At 30.2% G+C, this 18,523-nt stretch overlaps 4 protein-coding genes across 6 annotated transcripts in view; 1 reads left to right on the top strand and 3 right to left on the bottom strand.

The window, feature by feature from the left end:
- Positions 1–11,083, bottom strand: part of LOC116770936 (uncharacterized) — a 25,053-nt gene extending 13,970 nt beyond the window's left edge. Inside the window, exon 1 of the mRNA XM_061521000.1 lies at positions 10,978–11,083. Within this exon, the coding sequence (XP_061376984.1) occupies positions 10,978–11,083 (106 nt within the window). The remainder of the gene's footprint in view (positions 1–10,977) is intronic.
- On the top strand, positions 10,940–13,721 carry LOC116770939 (uncharacterized). Of its 3 annotated transcripts, XM_032662579.2 has the most exons (3): positions 10,955–11,466; positions 12,822–13,036; positions 13,157–13,721. In XM_032662579.2, the coding sequence occupies exons 1-3, from the start codon at positions 11,159–11,161 to the stop codon at positions 13,705–13,707; spliced, it is 1,074 nt and encodes a 357-aa protein (XP_032518470.2). In that variant the 5' UTR covers positions 10,955–11,158; the 3' UTR covers positions 13,708–13,721. The 3 variants fall into 3 exon arrangements, with proteins under 3 accessions (XP_061376923.1, XP_032518469.2, XP_032518470.2); XM_061520939.1 differs by having other exon boundaries at positions 10,940–11,373; positions 12,822–13,721; XM_032662578.2 differs by having other exon boundaries at positions 10,948–11,466; positions 12,822–13,721.
- On the bottom strand, positions 11,750–17,958 carry LOC116770748 (probable methyltransferase-like protein 25). The gene is made up of 9 exons (XM_061520938.1): positions 17,818–17,958; positions 16,948–17,178; positions 16,566–16,732; positions 16,081–16,269; positions 15,652–15,832; positions 15,346–15,546; positions 14,810–14,919; positions 13,913–14,265; positions 11,750–12,743 (listed from the first exon to the last, which is right to left on the bottom strand). The coding sequence occupies exons 1-9, from the start codon at positions 17,846–17,848 to the stop codon at positions 12,707–12,709; spliced, it is 1,500 nt and encodes a 499-aa protein (XP_061376922.1). The 5' UTR covers positions 17,849–17,958; the 3' UTR covers positions 11,750–12,706.
- Positions 17,818–18,523, bottom strand: LOC116770749 (protein LTO1 homolog). The gene is made up of 2 exons (XM_032662346.2): positions 18,215–18,523; positions 17,818–18,064 (listed from the first exon to the last, which is right to left on the bottom strand). The coding sequence occupies exons 1-2, from the start codon at positions 18,381–18,383 to the stop codon at positions 17,826–17,828; spliced, it is 408 nt and encodes a 135-aa protein (XP_032518237.2). The 5' UTR covers positions 18,384–18,523; the 3' UTR covers positions 17,818–17,825.

The raw sequence follows: 18,523 nt of genomic DNA, 5'->3' as shown, positions 1-18,523 counted from the left end.
TAATTCCTCATTCGGTAACCTCAAGTTGAGAGCAAACGTATAAACCAGAAATTTAAATTGAAAGTAATTGACAATTTCCTTGGAAAAATTACTTTCGTTGTACAAGTGGCGTGTTGTTTGTGCAAGAAAATGACCTTTTATATATTAATAGAGCATGTCACCTTAATTTATAAATCTTCCTCATGGAAATATACTGTGAATTAGTAACGAACATTAACTTGATAGATACATGTCGGTCAGACTTGTTATTTTCTTAATTTTTTGTGCTATGATCGTAGTCAGAAATGAGAGGTAACGAAATCTGAACCAAATAAGGAGAAATAGTAATTTGCAAGCGAGCGATATTTTAATACTACTTAACAAATGTAGCACGGTTCTTCTAACAGCTAAGATTTATCTTGATATCTCAACAATAATAAGGTTTCTGAATATTTATCGCTAACTCTAATTTTACGTAAATAACTTGACACGTCACAGAAAATAAAGAAAAAGGATAAAATTTCTTGTAACAACAGTTTCCGTGGTCCAAAGTTGCAATTAAAAAAATCTCATTCTACTTTTTTTGTACAAAAACATAGTAATAATACATTGAAAGATTCGAAGTAATTGGACCTTAATACAAACTATAAATAGAAATGAAAAGTCTCTATGAATGGGTTTTCTTAGTCGTGAGACTTAATGAGTGTTTCCAACGTTGCAATCGCATGATGAAAATAAACTAAGATTATACATTTACTAACAAAGATTTGTAATTTACCAAAAGAATATGAGGTTTAAAAGATATTGTTACACGAATTAATTGCTAGTAAGTCATAAACGGGTCTGGAACAAGGCTTAATGTTTTTAAATGGGTTTATTTTACCAATAAATATATTAATATTTTTTGCAATTTTTGATATTAAGTGCTAGGTCGATTAAGTTTGCTTTTAATAAATTTAACATAGCTTTATGTTAGGATATATGTTATATAACAACGAACGGATTTTTTTTTTGTCCGTCTGCGTGATATATGCCATAATGTTTTTATTTGGTTTTCCTTTTCTATGCTTTATAATACAGAAACAAAATTATTTTTAAAATCAAGAAACTTGATCAAAAATCCCGTATTTTTGAAGCCGAATGTAACTTAATATTTCTGCCCCTGCTATATACAGTTTAAGTCTCTTATTTATCCCTGCTATGTACAGTTTAAGTCTCTTATTTATTTCTTTCTACAAGAAAATAAACAAATAGAGACTCAATTGTATTTACAAATTAACTTGATACTGTCATACCTATCTTATAACTTTACGATTTTTACAACGTTTTATGACGATTATATTTAGTTCGAAATTTGTTTCGACGAGTAATTCAATATTTTTTTATAAGAACCACAAACGTATATGAAAAATAGTATAATAATTTAATTATGTTTTTGAATCAAAGGTTTCCAACAAAAGGTAAAGATGAAACGCGAGCCTTATTCACAAAATTTACATTTACCATAAAAAAGCCTTCGGACAACACACGAGGTTTCTTGTTTTTCGTTTATAAACTCCCTTTGATACTATGTACTAAGACGTATGTAGTGAAAACCGTTGAAGCTCCGTATTCAGTATTTATGTGAACTTGTATTAAGTCAATGTGACGATAGAGCTGCTAAAAGATTAGTTCAACATTGCTTACAATATTCATATATAATGGATTGAATGTGGATTAATTTGTTAATTTATCGTTCAGAAATTAGGTCAACCCCGGTTTTGAACACCCGGGATCTTTATTTGAGGTCTATCAAGGAAATAAAAGTTAATTATTGTATGTCTTATTCATTTGTAACTGAAATTAAAAAATTAATTGTTTTTATTTATTTCAGTATTTCATTAGAAGTATTATATATAAATACTCACGCATAATTTAATAAAATTTTTACTATTTAATTGCATTACATAACGATATTAAGGTGAGATATTTAGTGAGAAACGGAAAACGAATCGTATATAGTATGACGACGTAAAGTGTAAACTTGTGCTAAGGATACTGTTAAGATGTTCAAAATCTGAAAAGGAGATTTAATAAAGGAATTATGTTAATTAAAAAAATATAACAATACTGTTCTTGAAATTTGTACAATCTATGTATATGTCACACCTATATGATATTATTGTAAAGGCAGAGTTCATCAGAACTATAACAATCTTCTTTCATATCAAACTCGATGAATAGATTTTCTTAAAACGTCACCTGACAAAGGCTTTGTTGTTATTTTAATCAGAAAACGTCAGATTGACATATTAAAACGTTAAACGTGACGTGATCACTACAGGATTTAATGGGAACTGCTCTAACAACGTGTTGATCGTCGACGTAAACACTGATAGTTTTGAGTTACTTACTCTTATACCTACGATCAGTGTTGAGTTTGAAGAGTCAGAGTGCAGACTCATGATACGGTCACTAATATTTAATCTTTTACAATTACTTGTTGAGGATACGTTACAAAACTTCAAATTAAATTTATATGAAAATCTTTTCTTCGTATTGTTTGTTAATTTCCGTATAAAATGATCGTTATTCCAAAATAAACAATACTATTTTAAATCAATTTTTTTTTATAATATATTTATATTAAATAAACTTTTTGTTTTTCCAAACATACACAATCTTACAATATTTTTTTTATAAAATCAAAATCAAAGACAGTGTCACAACACTAATTAAAATGAGATTAATTGAACTTCGTAATGTTTGTTAACTCTTCAACAAAGGATTCTAATAATAACACTTCCTTTTTACAAACTTGATAATTAAATTCAATTGAAAAGGGACATTATGAATTTTTCCTCGTATCTGCGACTAAATGTGTATTTAGCGTATTCGTCAAAAATTTATTTAAATGACGTCCCCCTACAAAAAATCCTTTAAATTTTAACTAAAATCAATTACACTTAATTGACAATTCTTTAAGGTTACAAGTTGATTTTTACTTACTTTATTCTTATAAGGATTTATTGCCTTAAAATTATTTAAATATCTTTATACATTTAATACTAGATGAAAATAAAAGAAAATAATATCACGTGACATTTTCGTTGCATTTTTTATAACAATATCAGTTAGTTTTTAAATAATAATGTATATTATTAATAAAATTGCGGAATTGTTTTAAGTTATAAAAATAATTATTGGTAATTTCTGAAATATTTATATTATATAATTATATAAAATTTGAAACTCGGTGTATATATATTTTGTTGGTAATTATTTTAAATTCGATAATAATATAGATACCTATTAAATAAATAACTGCTATATTCGAAATTATATTTTATTTTACATTTTCTATTGTGTTTATTTTAATAATTACGCTTATTGGAATACATGGAATATATTTTAATTAATAATTATTTATTGATATTTAATTTTATGAACTTATATTGTCACAATTGTTATTGATAGTTTTTATTTATATTTTGCTCTCTTTCGTTTTTTTGTTCTTGTGCCGTGTTTTTTTTTATCTTAAAAATATTAATAGTAGTTTTTTCAAACACAAATTTATATCAATTAACATATAAAAATTATTTGTTTAAAAAAAAAGTTTGTCAATTTAACCTTTCAATTGATATTAGAGAGTACAAATGGTAACAGAAAAAGTTAATATTACTAAAAATTTTATCCTACAAATTTTGTCTACGATATTGTCTATGATTGATATTATAAAAAATATCTTTGCTTAAAGCATATGTGTTCTTTACTCATTTCCGCTAACTTAATAACAATCTCTATCATTCACCGTGAAAAATGTGTAATTATTAAAGTAAAAAAAAGAAACGCACCCGAATTTTACCGTAAAAGATGAAGTGTACGTCTAATAATTTCACGTTTTTTAACATGTCGCAGAAACAGTAAAGAATAACTTTGATTCCCTTCATATTTTTTTTTTAATGATTATATAATTTTGCTTCAACAAAACATTGGCTTAAATTAGGACTTTATTTTAAAATAATAAACATATATTTTTTCATTCTCAAAAATGACGCAGTTTAATTTTATAGTTGTTGCCGAAAATTCAGAGAAAATGAGTACAATAGAAAATTCCCAGGATAACTGAAAATTCAAATAAATTACTGAGAGCACATATTACTTGTTACAAAGAAATGTTGATGTCACAACTGATAAGGATTATAACTTTCTTAATTTTTAAGAAAGAATTAACAATTTTCTTTCCCTAAGTTCACTTAGAATTAATAATTTTGTAAATATTCCTATGCTTCGAAATATTATTTTGTAATAATACCTAACTTTCATAATGAGATTAAATGTTTTGATTGATAAAGATACTGGCAGCTTATTCAACTTGTAACAAAAAAAAAACATGCACTCACAGACGTAATACAAAAAGTTTGTAACTAACCGGCAAGAGCGAGCGCGAGTAGTGCAGCGAACGTCATGGCGGCGCGTCAGCTGTCGAGTGCCGCACGCTATGGACTTTCCCGCCTTATACCCGCCCTTACGCCTCCGAGGAGCTTTCACATTGGCTGTTTAGCTTTGTGCAAAGAGTTCTGTTACAATATTAATTTTTAAATTAATTTTAATTACGTTGTTTTCTATGTAATTTAAATATATAGAATTTATTGTTTATTGCAAAACAAAATATTCAAAGATTTTTTCTTTGCATCAGACTAGAAGACCACTTTCTTGTTTTTTCAAAAAGCAATTAAAAAATAAAGTTTAATTATTATGCTCCATACAAAAAACGACTATGCTATGTTAATGTTCAGTAACAGTTCTTTGAGCCATCTTTTCGGTGCTGTAAAGTAAGAATTGTGATCCTTTCATAATTTTCAGTGACATAGAAAAGTTAAATAATTAATGATGTTTAAGCCGACGGCGTCCGTTATCAACTTTTAAGTAATTTTTGGTATTTACGGACGTTAAGGGTTCATTTAATCTCCGAAATTATTTATAGCATACGTTTATAAATTAAATCTTTTATATAATGACAAATTAAAATTTTATCAATACGAAAAATAATAATAACTCGTCATAATAAAAAAAAAATGCGTGTGCACATTCATCATACTATAGGAAATACGTTATCATCTGACCTTGTTACCCGCTTGTTTATTTTTCGCCTCTTTAGATAGTTAGTTTATTGCTCCCTGTGTTAAAAATTGTAATACATTCTAAGGGACGAATCTGTAAGTCTGTATTTCAAATAAAATACGATAAAGATTATGAGTCTCTTAAGGTTTACTCGAGACAATAATTTTTTTATCGTTTTAATTCCTAAATAATCTATAAAGAAATTTGGTGATGTCTTAAAGTGTTTTAATGATGATGGCAAAATGACTAGACTTTTTTTATGCTGAACGGTTCAATTATATTTCAAGATCTTTGTGTTCGTTATCGTAATAAAATATTCTCCAGGTTTCTGAAATCCATTCGTAAGCAGTTTATATAATTTTATAAAAAAAAACTACTACTACAAGAAAGGAAGTTGGGGCTATTATGTAGTTTTATGCCAAAGAGGATTTCGTCGAATGCAAACGAGATTCAACATATGAGAGGACGTATATTTTTGGTGTATGCTATAAAACACGCGAATAATTTTGTCATTTTATTTAAGAACACCAACATAGCTCCGTTATTAATTAATTAAAACCCTTTATTGTTAAGGTAAATAATTGATTATTTTTTTTTATTAATGTTCGCTTCTGGTTGAATAAATTCATCATCGTTGTCCACTTAAATAATCTGACATAAGGAAAATTTTTCTTTGTTTGAGAAATTGGCCCTTTTGTATAAAATAAAATAAGGACTAAATGTTTGATATATAATTTGTTATTTCCAGCAGCTACACAACTGCGCCGCTTGCAATTCGAATTTTGAAATAAAGAGAATTATTGTCATTATACACAATGATTTACATGTCTAAAAATTCCTAATAAGTATTGAACTTAAATTTATAAAACATATTTGAAATAAGCAAAAAAATTACACCTTGAATTTTATTAATACCATAATTAACGATTATTATTCGCTTGTTATGTTATTATTTTCAATATAAAATTAAATCATTTTAAATTTAATATTGTTGAGGCAGGTCACTTTTATAACATATGTGGTTCCGTATTTCTTTTTAATTTTAAATTATCATATATACTAACAAGAGGTTGCGTTATATATAACAATCATTTTATTATATGAAATAAAACTGACAGTAATATTTTATAACATATTCCTAATAGGTTTTGTTCGTATTTTTGGAGTTTATGGTTATGCAGACGACAGAACAGTTGTAAAGTGATATCAATCCAGCTCGGAGACCAGCCAGAAACTAACAGTGTTAGAGAGGTCATGGTAGAATAGTGGAAATTCAAATTTCATGCAGTCTCTTAATAGGACGCTGCTAATTTTTTAAAATTTATGGCACCGAATCGAAGGCGTGTCTTTTTACCGCCACTAGGACTCCGTTCAGCTTGACTCAAGTTTTCATATATCCTCGGACTACTCAGATAGCCTGTAGGTATTATGTTCTGAACTATCTTTGAAATTTAAATCTGAGCGGTTTATTGATTCCCAAGCTAATGCAATTTCAAGAAGACTCGATTTTCTTGCAAAAGTGCAGTACTTTGTTTAGGATTGGAATTGGCATAGTTGGCCTGCGTCTGTTTGATTCGAATCATAATTTTGGTGGTCTTCAAGAACAGGCTGTTAATAAGGCAGTGCGTTTACTACCTATTACTTCATGTCCACCAACCAGTTAAGCACTATATATTCTTAAATTAAATTTTAAAAAAAAACAAAACATCAAAAAATGAGGCATGTAGTATAATAAAAAGGTTGGATTCACGTTACCCGTAATACGGGACCCTATATCTTTGTAGAACGTATTAATTTACGTTTCCTCGCCCACCGTAACGTATCATTTTTATTTATGGCAAATAATAAGCATATATCAAAATCAAATGAAATATTAATATTTGCGATGCGGTTTAAAAGAATTTTTCATTATCGTCTTACAATCTTTCTGGAAATCATTTATGTTGAATGTATGATTTAATTGTTTTCTAATAGTTTTTGAGATTCTTTTAGAAAATCGAGGTATTAAAATTTTGTGTCTATTTAGGGTTCAATCGAATTTTTTTTAACAGCAGAGTTTACTGTAATTTTTTTTTGCGAGAAATATAAAATTAATTGGTGGAATATAAAAAAAATATTATCTCTATTTATTTTTGTATAGTAATGTGGCAACATTATTCTTTACAAGTCATATCAAATTACGAAAGTACTTAAGTGTACTATCGGGTTTAGTCGTAATAATCAAAAATATATGTTATAAGTCTGCCTTGATGACTACAAGTAACTCGGTACAAATGCAAGAGGCAGACATTTCCTTAAGTTAATACCAGATATTCACATAAATGTTGAGAAATAAAAATATGTATTCAACAAAAATCTTATCATAGAAACCAAATCAACGTTGCTCGTTTAAGTTCACTCAAGTCGAATAGTATAGAAGTTTCATGTGAAAAATACTTTGAATGTATAAGTAAATGTGTCATCAGTGCATTGTCATGCGATTTAACAGTCAACATTTATATTCCTCTTTTCATATGAAAGCTAACATAGCTTTGTAATAGCTACTAGCTGGTCGCTTGCAGCCGTTTCAAATGTATCTTTCAATACGTTTATCAAGTGAAACTTTGTGAAATTCATTTTCTCAGTGATACAAAATTTTCGGTACTCTTTACAGGACTTATTACAACTTTGTATCTCTAAAATAAACACCGGCAGTTTTTAAGAGTTTTATTCATATATTTGTGAACCCCCTATCATGTGTAAAGATTTATGGATGGCCGTTTCTTTCACGATATCAGAAAATATTTAAAATATATAGTAATATTAGGTAATCCGCGAAACCAAAATGTCTCCGTAACACTGTCTTGATATATAGTCAAAGGTTACCACATTATTGTTAGTGAGTTTGCGTAATAACTTTACGTCAACATAATACTTATGCGCAGCTTCCAGATCTGAAAAGACCTACGCTCTTTATTCCGCCCACGAACCGGCGTCATCGTGACATGCGTTTATTCAACCCATATCGATAAATATTAGCTAATTAATTACTTGCTAATCTCAAATATATCTAAAATAAACGTATTATATATCTAATTATATATATAAATAAAGCCTTTCAAGAATTTTCAGTTACAGTTCACATTGTTTATTATTAAGCAATTAGAATTATAGTATTATTGAAGACTTCGTCATTTCTATTTAATCTTCACTTAGGTAGTGCATAATTTAAAATTTCGTAAATGTTTTGTAGATTTCGAAAGAATTTAAAAGAGAACTATCTCGTTAAACAAAAATTTAAAGTGCCATTCAAGTTCAACTGTAAGTTTTTTGGCATTCAGATAATTAATATGTGTAACTAAACTTTGTGCTGAAACTTATGCCTCGACTATATTATATACGAGTAGATTAACATCAAAATTTAACGTTGAAGGTCATTATTCGAAGGTCGTATTTATTTTGGAAGATTTGAATAAAGTACGTTGAACATAACAAGCAACGAACTCAAACTATAGGTGCAGGACGACTTGTTTTAAAAACAACTTTCCGTTAGATATGAATAAGGATAAAATCTTCCTTTTTCTCAATCCAAAAAAAAATTATATGTATTACATTGTAATATATATTGCTCACGGTTGCTAAAAACTAACCCAAACGTCGGGTGTATGTAGTTTTTAAAATAATAAAATACGCGTAGTATAATCCGAAAAATATGAGTTTAATTTAAATGAATACTCGCGAAAATCTTAGATCTCTAAATCTAGATTATAAAATCTAGATAATAAAAGAATTAATCTTTCAAATACTATAGTTTATGCGTTGCAAAGACAATATAACTCTGTGTATGCTAAACATGAATTTAAGTGTTCCCCGTTTCTCATTAAATGACCTACCACAAGACAAATATTTGCGAAGATTTGAAAATGAAAAACTCTAAAATACTTGTCCTAACCCTCGCGATAGTACCACAGAGACATACCCAGACAGAAATAAAGACTTTTTGATATGAACTGTGTTATTAAAACATTTTAGCTATATAGTCACGGAATAAATTACTTCATATTTACTAATTAAAAAAAAAATTGCCGTTAAAATCGTGACAGACAGCTTTATTTTAAGTAAACTTACATTAAATAATAGTAAGTTCTTATTTAAATAAAACTCAACCGTCTCGAGTCTCAGTAAAATAATTACGTCGCGCTGTGAGTCGCTTCCCTTGTAATGCGATAGCCTTAACGGGATAAACTATTTCTAATGTCTGGATGTTCCGGGAATAACTGGGTTTGATTTCAAGATTATTTTGTAACTATGCTGGGTGTTTTATTGTCTTTGGACTAAATAATTGTTTTTTTTTTTTTTGGACAAATACACCTACATCTTAGAAATTATTTTAGTCGATACTCAAGATATAAGATTTCGCTACTTCATTACCACGTTCATTCATAATCATAGTACGTGATAGTATCAAAGTTGGTAAAAAGCGCTAATAAAATTTCTGAATATTGGTAGTTCAATGTTCATCGGTCAAATGTCTTCAGAAACAAATATGCTTGTTAATTTCTGTTTAAAAAACTTCTCTAATGTGGCTGATATTTTATTGAATAAGTTAAAGATATTTCTTCTCCCTAAATTTGCAAGATTGGACGCTTGTTGACTTTAAAAAATGTGTAGTGTAGTTTAACAAGGATATTATATGAGTTATTTACACAATAGTTGTTGCTTTTCTTGTTAAATTTACTTTGGCATAGAACAAAAACACATTATAGTTCCGTCCTTGAGCTAATACATATTTTCCGTATCTTGACTGAATATATTTTTTTATCATATACAAGATTTTGGATTTGGACTAAAAGAGAAATGTATAAAGGCATAAAGGGAGTTTAAATAGTAAATATGGTGATCAACCGGCAGCGACATCTATTGTCTGTGTCACGTGACTTCATAGACAATGACTGTGGAACTTCGAGCAAATTCGGGATAAATTAAATCTTATGCCTAGGCTCTGAGTAATTATAACTCGTTCAGTAGCTTTTACACGAAGGAGGGTCAAACACCCATATAACATACATCCTCTAAAATTTATGTATAATGTTAGAACGGCAAAATTATTCCTGATTTATGAACGTTAGTTGTGATTGAAAAATGTCGGCCTTTAGATTCGATTTATTCTCGAGCTTATATTGATAATTAATTTTAAATATAATAAAATTTCATAAACAATTAATGTTGTTACTTTATCACTTACTCTTAATTATCTAGCATGTTATAACTGCTTTTTCGTTTATATCTGCGTCACGCTTATTGCGGAAAACATTGACTAAGCTACGTCACCCCGCGCTAGTTTTTGTCATTTCTAAGTATTTTCGGATTTCGCAGAGTAAGCTTAATAAGCCTTGAATTATTAAATCTAAGATAATAGCTATAAATAGCTGACGGCTACAGCAGGTAATGTGAGGTATGTGCCAATATTTCTAAAACAAATAATTATTTTTGGTGCTGAGAGTGTATCACTCGATGTATCAACAGAAAAAATTGTTGCTCCATAATTTTAAGTATTCCTAGTAAAAGTTTACACCGTCACAGTACATACGAATACCCGTTACTCGTAAATGATTTATTAACGAGAAACGGTTCGTGTGTAGTGAGAATAAAACTTGTGGTAATTGTTGATGTAGTTAATATCTTCTTCTATGTTTCTTATTTAATATAATATAAATATTGAGCATAAATAGTTATATGAGACTTTTTATTTTTATGGTATAGCTTCATTCAAACTGGAATCGTGGAATATTTTAAAAATGTCAACGTATTTTTTAATTACACATAAAACAAAATGAGTGACAACTTTTGACATATAATATTTTTAATGAAATAGTATTTAATAAAACAAAGGTTGTAGTTATGGCCGGCGCTCACTGACGGCGTGGCACAGCATGGCACGGCAGGTTGTGTAGTGGCATCCCGCGGCGTTCCGTGGCATGCCGTGGCATCCTGCTGAAAGCCCAGCCACTCTGGCATCCATCAGTTTTGCTCCGCGCGTATTCGAAGTTGGTTATAAGTTGGGTTTGTCGCAATAGAGAACATTTGTTGTGTCGTTATGGTTGACTGGGATTTAGTATTAATAGCACTTCTAGCTGAAGATGAAGAGAGACAAATAAGAACTGCAAATTTGACGAAAAGACAATTCTGGGTGCATAATTTATGGAGAACAAGATCTACAAATGGTGAATTCAGCAACTTGTTTAATGATTTGAGATACGACTTGCGAAAGTTCTATGATTATTACAGAATGGACTATGAAAAATTTGAAAAGTTAAGTTATTTGCTAAAATCGCATATAAAGAAAATTAAAACTAATTTTCGATCGCCTATACCTGTTACAGAGAGATTGTCTGTATGTTTAAGGTAAGTGCATATTACATCACAATGATTCATATACCTACTAACACGTACATAAACATACAGCTTCCCAGCTTGCTTGTTCTAGCTATTATATATTACAATCTAAGTTATGGTATGTATGGTGAATCCCATTTCTAGTACAAACTCGTTTTCCTTAGGTAAAATAGTTTTATTTTACTAATTTTTAGAAACAAAAACAGTTTTAGCGGAATAACTTTACATATTTTTGAGCGGCGGGTGACACCACGGAGCGTTTACTATCAATATTAAATTAAAAGTCTTGATATATTTAGTAATTATTTATTTTTATAATCAGCTATCTACCACAACTGCTACATGGTGGCACTTGACCATCAATCCAGTTGTACCTATAGTACAGTATGACAAAAAGTGAAAGTATTATAATTTTTTTAGTTTTCATAGTCCGGCAATTCAGTATTGGAGTTATTGTCATATATATCATTATTATTATGACGTCTGGATATAGGAGTAGGTATGTATTCTATATGTGTAGTACCATAGTTTGGTTCGGTGTTATATTGTTGTTCGGGCTTATTAAATGAAGAAAAATTGTGTAAAGAATTTGTTCTTTCGATTATTGTATTATGGGTTCTGGCAACAGAAGTTGGTGCGTATTGCTGAGATGAATGAAATTCATTTGAAATATCGAATCCTGAACTTGATGTTGAAGGACGACTTCGCTGCTGAAGCTAACTCCACATTTTCCAAATGCTTTATTTCTGCATCAGTAACAATACGTAAAACATCGCGTTTTAATTCAGTTTGTAATTTTGGTGACAACGTCTTCGCTGTTGCCGCCATTGCCTGAAAAAATATCTCCATAGGATGTTGTTCCTTCTTTTGGTTTTCAATATATTTTTTTAATATTTCTGCTGTCGTTTCCGTATGCTGTGCTTCCGATGACATGTATGATCGCTGACGAACATGTCTAGCTGGTCTAGAATCTGATGCATGTGATGAAAATGACATTTGAGATACAGGCGATTGTGCTTCAGGAAAAGGAACAGTTAATGCTGTTTCGGGAGGTTGTGTATTTTCGATATGCTGCGTATCTTCGGAAAGCTGTGTATCTTCGGAAGATGAGTCTAAATTTGAGAGTTGAGGTCTATCTTGAAAAAACTTTTGCAGGAATTCGAGTTCCTTTTCAAATTTAATTGGTCGCTTCTTTTTGGCAGCGTCACCGCTTTTGTACGCCCTGTTTTTTAAGGCTTTTCTATAATTGTTACGAAGGCACCTCCACGCCTTCTGGCATTCTGCATCTGTAACAAGAATTAAGTATTTCAAATAACACATGCTTTTAAGTCGTCGACTAATGTTTTTTTTTTGTTTTGTTACAGGTATTTAATTACAGGAGCTTCTTTTAAGTCTTTAGCTTTTAGCTATCGTATGGGATTCACTACTGTGCGTAATATAGTCCACGAAACCTGTCAAGCCATATTTACTGTATTAAGGTCTACTGCATTGCCGAAACCCACGAGCCAACAATGGCAGTCAATTGCAACCGACTTTGATAAATTTTGGAATTTTCCTAACTGCATTGGTGCCATAGATGGTAAGCATTTCAAGATTAGAGCTCCTAATAACAGTGGAAGTATGTATATCAACTACAAGAAGTTCTTTAGCATCGTTTTATCAGCCGTCGTGGATGCAAAATACAAATTTGTGATTGTAGATGTCGGAGCATATGGTCGAAATAGCCATGGCGGTATACTTCAAAGCTCTAAATTTGGTTCGAAACTACGTAATGGTTTTTTATGCATACCACCGGAAAAGGCTTTACCACATTCAACTCAAAAATTACCCCACGTATTTGTCGCCGATGAAGCCTTTCCACTAACAGAAAATATTATGAGACCATACCCCTCACATCTTTTAAATGATGAAAAAAAAAGGATATTCAATTATCGCTTAAGTAGAGCACGGCGTATTGTAGAAAATGCTTTCGGAATGTTACAAGAAAGATTTGAATTATTTCAAAAAGGTATAAAAGTTCAACCGAAGTACATTAATAACATTATACTAGCAAGCACGTGTTTGCATAACTTTATCATTGATGGTCATTCTATGGACGCCCTTAGCTCTAATACTAATAATGCAATCGATAGAACCAATGATTCAGTTTTTAACAATCTGGATGGGATGGTTGTAAGAGATTGTTTCACGGAATATTTTTCTAATGTTGGTAACGTGTACTGGCAAAATGAAATTGTTAATAGATGTTAGTTTCTATTTCTGTCCTGAATATTAACTTTTAAATATATGTATGTTTAAAATAAAAACTTTTTTTTTTTATTTATTGGTTGTATAAAATTTCTATTGCATTTCGAGGGTAGGTAGGAGTAATTAAAAAAAAATTAAGCAAGGGTTTCGGTAAATAAAAACACGTGAACATAAAAATTTATTGATCTTAATGAAAATATATCGCTACCTCACAGCTACCAGCCCGTGACACCTCGGCGACGTGACGGGATCGAACAATTTGACGAGAAAACATTTTTGGAAACCATTTTCCAATAAAAACAACAATCTGTCCAATAGAATCACATTCTCTATGACCTGCGCCAGACACAGCCGCAATAAATAAAACATAACTATTTTCTTCCACTTAACATCTATGTCTTTTTGGACTTCAAGGAAAATCTCAGAGTTTTGGTCAACGCCGATTTTGAGTATTGCGTCCGCCATCTTGGCATAGTCGTCGAAGTTTTGACATTTCGAAGATATACCTTTCAGCTTACCCTCGGACACAGGTAAGCCCGGTAAACGTTGTTTTATAATAACCTGTAAAATTTTCATTATCATTTTATTACAGAAGACATTTGATATAAATTAAATATTTATAAATGTAAAAATATATGCCTCTATTTCCTAAACAATACGCGCAAAAAAACGTATTGTGTGAGATTACGTAAAAAAAAAATCAGCGACTTAGACATTTTTGAAAGAATATTCGATTTGAGCAAAAAAATGCGTTTTCTTAACAAAATAATTTAATATAGTAACGGATATTTTAAAGTTTCGTAGATCCTAGTCGAAATTTGCAACAATTAAAGTAATTTTAACTTGCATATTATAATAAATGCACAACAAAAACAAGCAATCATAAGTGTATTACAATGTTTACACATTATTTTAAATACGTTTTATTTGAAGCGCTACCGCGAATTAATTTAAATATAACTTTCAGTTTAGTTAGTTAGTTGTAATGCAACATGCGATAACTGAAAGAAAAACTTTGAAGGTGTGACCGAAGTTTAGTAGAATAATTATTAACTCAATTTACCAAATATACTAGTTATTTAAATGTTACCTTAACAAGTTTTACCTGTATCAAAGCCCTGTACAAGAGCCCCTTGTCCGGAATCTGTTTATTGTAAACAACTCTGTGTATTGATTGCGCAGCTAACATACGAGCATTTCTTCCTAAATTATAACCTGAACAATTGAAAATATACAGCATTTTAAATATAGTTGTACACTAATATATTCTGATTGTTATATTTTTTGAAGTGAAACTTCTTATGCGACTTCCAACAAGGTTGCGTTAAACGTTTAACGCTCCGGGAGGAGAGGGGAGAGATAAAAAGACACAGAGCTCAAACGCATGCGGGCAATCAATTGTGACTTGTAAGTGATGTTAATAAAGTTTATTTTAAAAAAACACTAGAAATTCCTTAAAAATCTATTTCTACCCCTTCCTGTTTTCATTCCTGAAATACGAAATTTCACTTCAACCGAGCGGATAGTTTTCTCGCACAATGAATATTTTTATTATTGAATTGTTTGCTGAGATAATAGAGTACTCCTAAAGGAAAATGAACTTTTAACACGCCCAAACTAACTTGTTTATACAAAACTTACCTTTCAAACCTTCAGACATTGGAAATCCTTTGCTTCCGCCGCAGCCGTCGCCGTACCTCTGGAACACATCGAACAGTTCCACATCCACGTCCTCAGTGAGGAGGTGATAACAGCAAGGCACGTTGAAGAGCGAAGATATAGACGGGTTAGTGGTGAAGATAACGAGAGAATCCGGACCGAGGTTACCACATGTATGAAGACCTGGGACGTAGTGTGTGTTTAATGAAAAAAATTCTAAATTTAAATAGAACACCAAATAATAATAAACCACAGTTACTTGCGATAACTTTCCCAAACGAAACTTACCTGTCAAAAGTAATTTGACATCTCCAGAATATTCCGGGTACTTCTCTCTGACGAGTCGCGCAAAGTCCGTGTCTGTAGTGATGTATGCTGCGGCGAACCTGTGAAGATTGGTTTCTATGCCGTCTGATGCAAGATGTTTTGAGCCATCTTTCACCTTCTTTGATATGGCGTGCCATTGTTTCTAAGAAAAACACCTTCCAAATCAATTTCAAAATAATTTGTAATACGTTAAAAGGAGGATAGTAACATGTATAGAAATATTTAGAATAAATAGCTAGGAGTTAGAAGCTACCTTTAAAAGAAATACATGTATTAAATTAACTGAACAAAAAAAAAGTGTCTACACTTTTTGATAACCAGAGACAAATTATAATGCATATTTAATTTCTATATAATGCTATTATTTTTTTCCATTACCTTTCACCTCACCTGTATAATCTTAACCCGTTTCTCACCATTGTTTACAGCGATTGGGTTACAATCAATAGTAAGGCTGGGTAAGTGATAACTTAGTGAGAGCGCCACAGGTAAGTTACCTTTACCCCCACCAGCCTCCACACAGTGGGTCACATCACAGACGGTACACAGTGATGCTATCAAGTGGGACATAGTTTTTACCTGAGGGAAATATAACTTACCTCTCACATAAATATATAAGAATAGGATTTTAAAATATATAAAGTTGAAAATTGAATTAACTATTTTCTAAATAGTTTATAGTATTGGGAAAAATTTATATGTAAATTGTATTTATACAGGTAAGTAAAAAAAAAATAAAATAAAATAAACCATGATAGTTTTTTTACATCCTAATTTAGGGGCTCAGACTTATGGTGGAATGCCTATATTGACTTTACTGTGTTTAAAAATCATTATATAAATATATAATAAATAGATACATCTCATGTGCTTACTTCATAACTCTTTTTACTTGTCATAAACTCAGTTATTTGAACTTGAGGTTTTATTTCTCCGCCCCAGGACTTAATTATTTCTTGTAGTTTTTCCGTTGATATACAGTATGTGTTTAATGCGGTGTAATATTTCCTTGATTCCTTGATCCATTTGTTCAATTCATTATCTAAAAACATTTTTTTTTTAAATATTTGTATTGACTTGAATTCCAGGAATAATAATAATTATAATAATTTGTTTTGCATACATTTATATACGACATTTTTATGTAATATATGACTATAGTCTCAACATTTCTTCTGAATAATAAAAGAATAATGATATTGAAAGTTATTTAGTTTATACAATTATAAAATAAAAACCTATGTATAGAAAACCGACCATCACAACAATTTCCATCAGCATACTTCCAAAAGTTATCAATGGCTTGAGATAATTCACATACGTCTAGATAATTCCTGAGTTTTTTTGGCACTAATCTGTCCCAATGGCTCTCGGTGAAGAATTCAACCATATGACAATTAGCAAGATGTAAGTATTGATCGAGGAATGTTGTGGCGGCATCTAAATCACATTTCACTTTAGCTATACTCGATTCCATACTAAATTTTTCTGCAAAATAAACAATTAAAAATTTCAATGAACTAAGTATATTATGAATATGTATGTATACACTTATATATGTGAAAATACAAATTTATAACATTTGTATGTACATATCATAGACACTTTCCATTCACACAATTTCAAAATCAATGTTTTTTAAGCATCTTAATATCACTGTCTTGGATTATAAAATATATATATTGTTATTGCTTACATTCTTAATTTTAAAGTGGTTGATAGAAAATCTATTCCACAAAACTTTACAAATATTCACTAATAATATATACTGCATATACACATACATATATCTTCTGGTAATCCTGATACCAAATTAATACAGACAGTTAAAAAATAATAATTTTGAGGCGTTAACATTACAGTCAGAGAATATGGTTTTGACAAATACCAGTCAAAAATATAGAAAGGAAATTTTATTAACATGAGCAGGATTTGAACCCGTAACTACTCAGATAGAGCATTTCAGTTGCTTTACTAACCGAGCTATTAGATACTGATTGTAGTAAGTATTATAAGTATTGTGAGATTGCTTTAAACCGTAATAGGCACTCGTGAAACTCTTATTACATGAAATACTATTTTCTAGAAATTTTGTGTTATTATATATATGTCTAAAAAAATTCTTACTTATCCTATTAAAAAGAAACTTCAGTGTCATAGGGATTACTGGATGGAATCCTTAATAAGGCACAAGCTCTCTTATACTGCGCTCGTATGTTCTCCGCCAAATTTAGAATATCATGATCTTCTGAATTTGTCTGAGGAAATAAGTTTATCAGATCTCGAACTTTTTCCAACTGTTTCAAAACTTTCTCGGAGATAAATAAAGATTCTTTGTTTTCTATGTGGTTCGTAACAACGCCAAAGTAGTATCCTGGAATGATAAAATCTTTAAATAAAAAAGCCAATAATAAACATACATTAAATTTGTTGCATTCTTTAGTAGATTCTTGTTGACTGTTGTAATAAATTTTGTATATCGTAGGAATAATTGTTGGATTCTTTAAAACTATGATATATCTACCTAATTCTCTGCCCAATTCAGCACCTCTGTGGTAGCCTAAATGATAACCTTCAGGATTTCCAGCCTCATAACCACTTTTGTAACCTTCGTCGTAACTTTCCTTGCATAAAGAATTTTCACTTAACACTATACTGTCGAGGGCATCGTTAAAGTCAATTTCTTCAGCCATTTATTAATTGCAAATAAACATTTACATTAAAAAAGCAGTAATACAATCTATTATAACCTAAGATATTTTGGCACTATTTGAAAAGTTCTGTTTGATATTTATTTTGTAAACTGACAACTTGTAAGTTGTATTATCTTGAA

Source organism: Danaus plexippus, chromosome 7 (genome assembly GCF_018135715.1).
Source record: "Danaus plexippus chromosome 7, MEX_DaPlex, whole genome shotgun sequence".
Classification (NCBI taxonomy): Eukaryota; Metazoa; Arthropoda; class Insecta; order Lepidoptera; family Nymphalidae; genus Danaus; species Danaus plexippus.
Note: the sequence above shows the minus strand (reverse complement) of the source record. Positions and strands in the feature narration are given on the sequence as shown.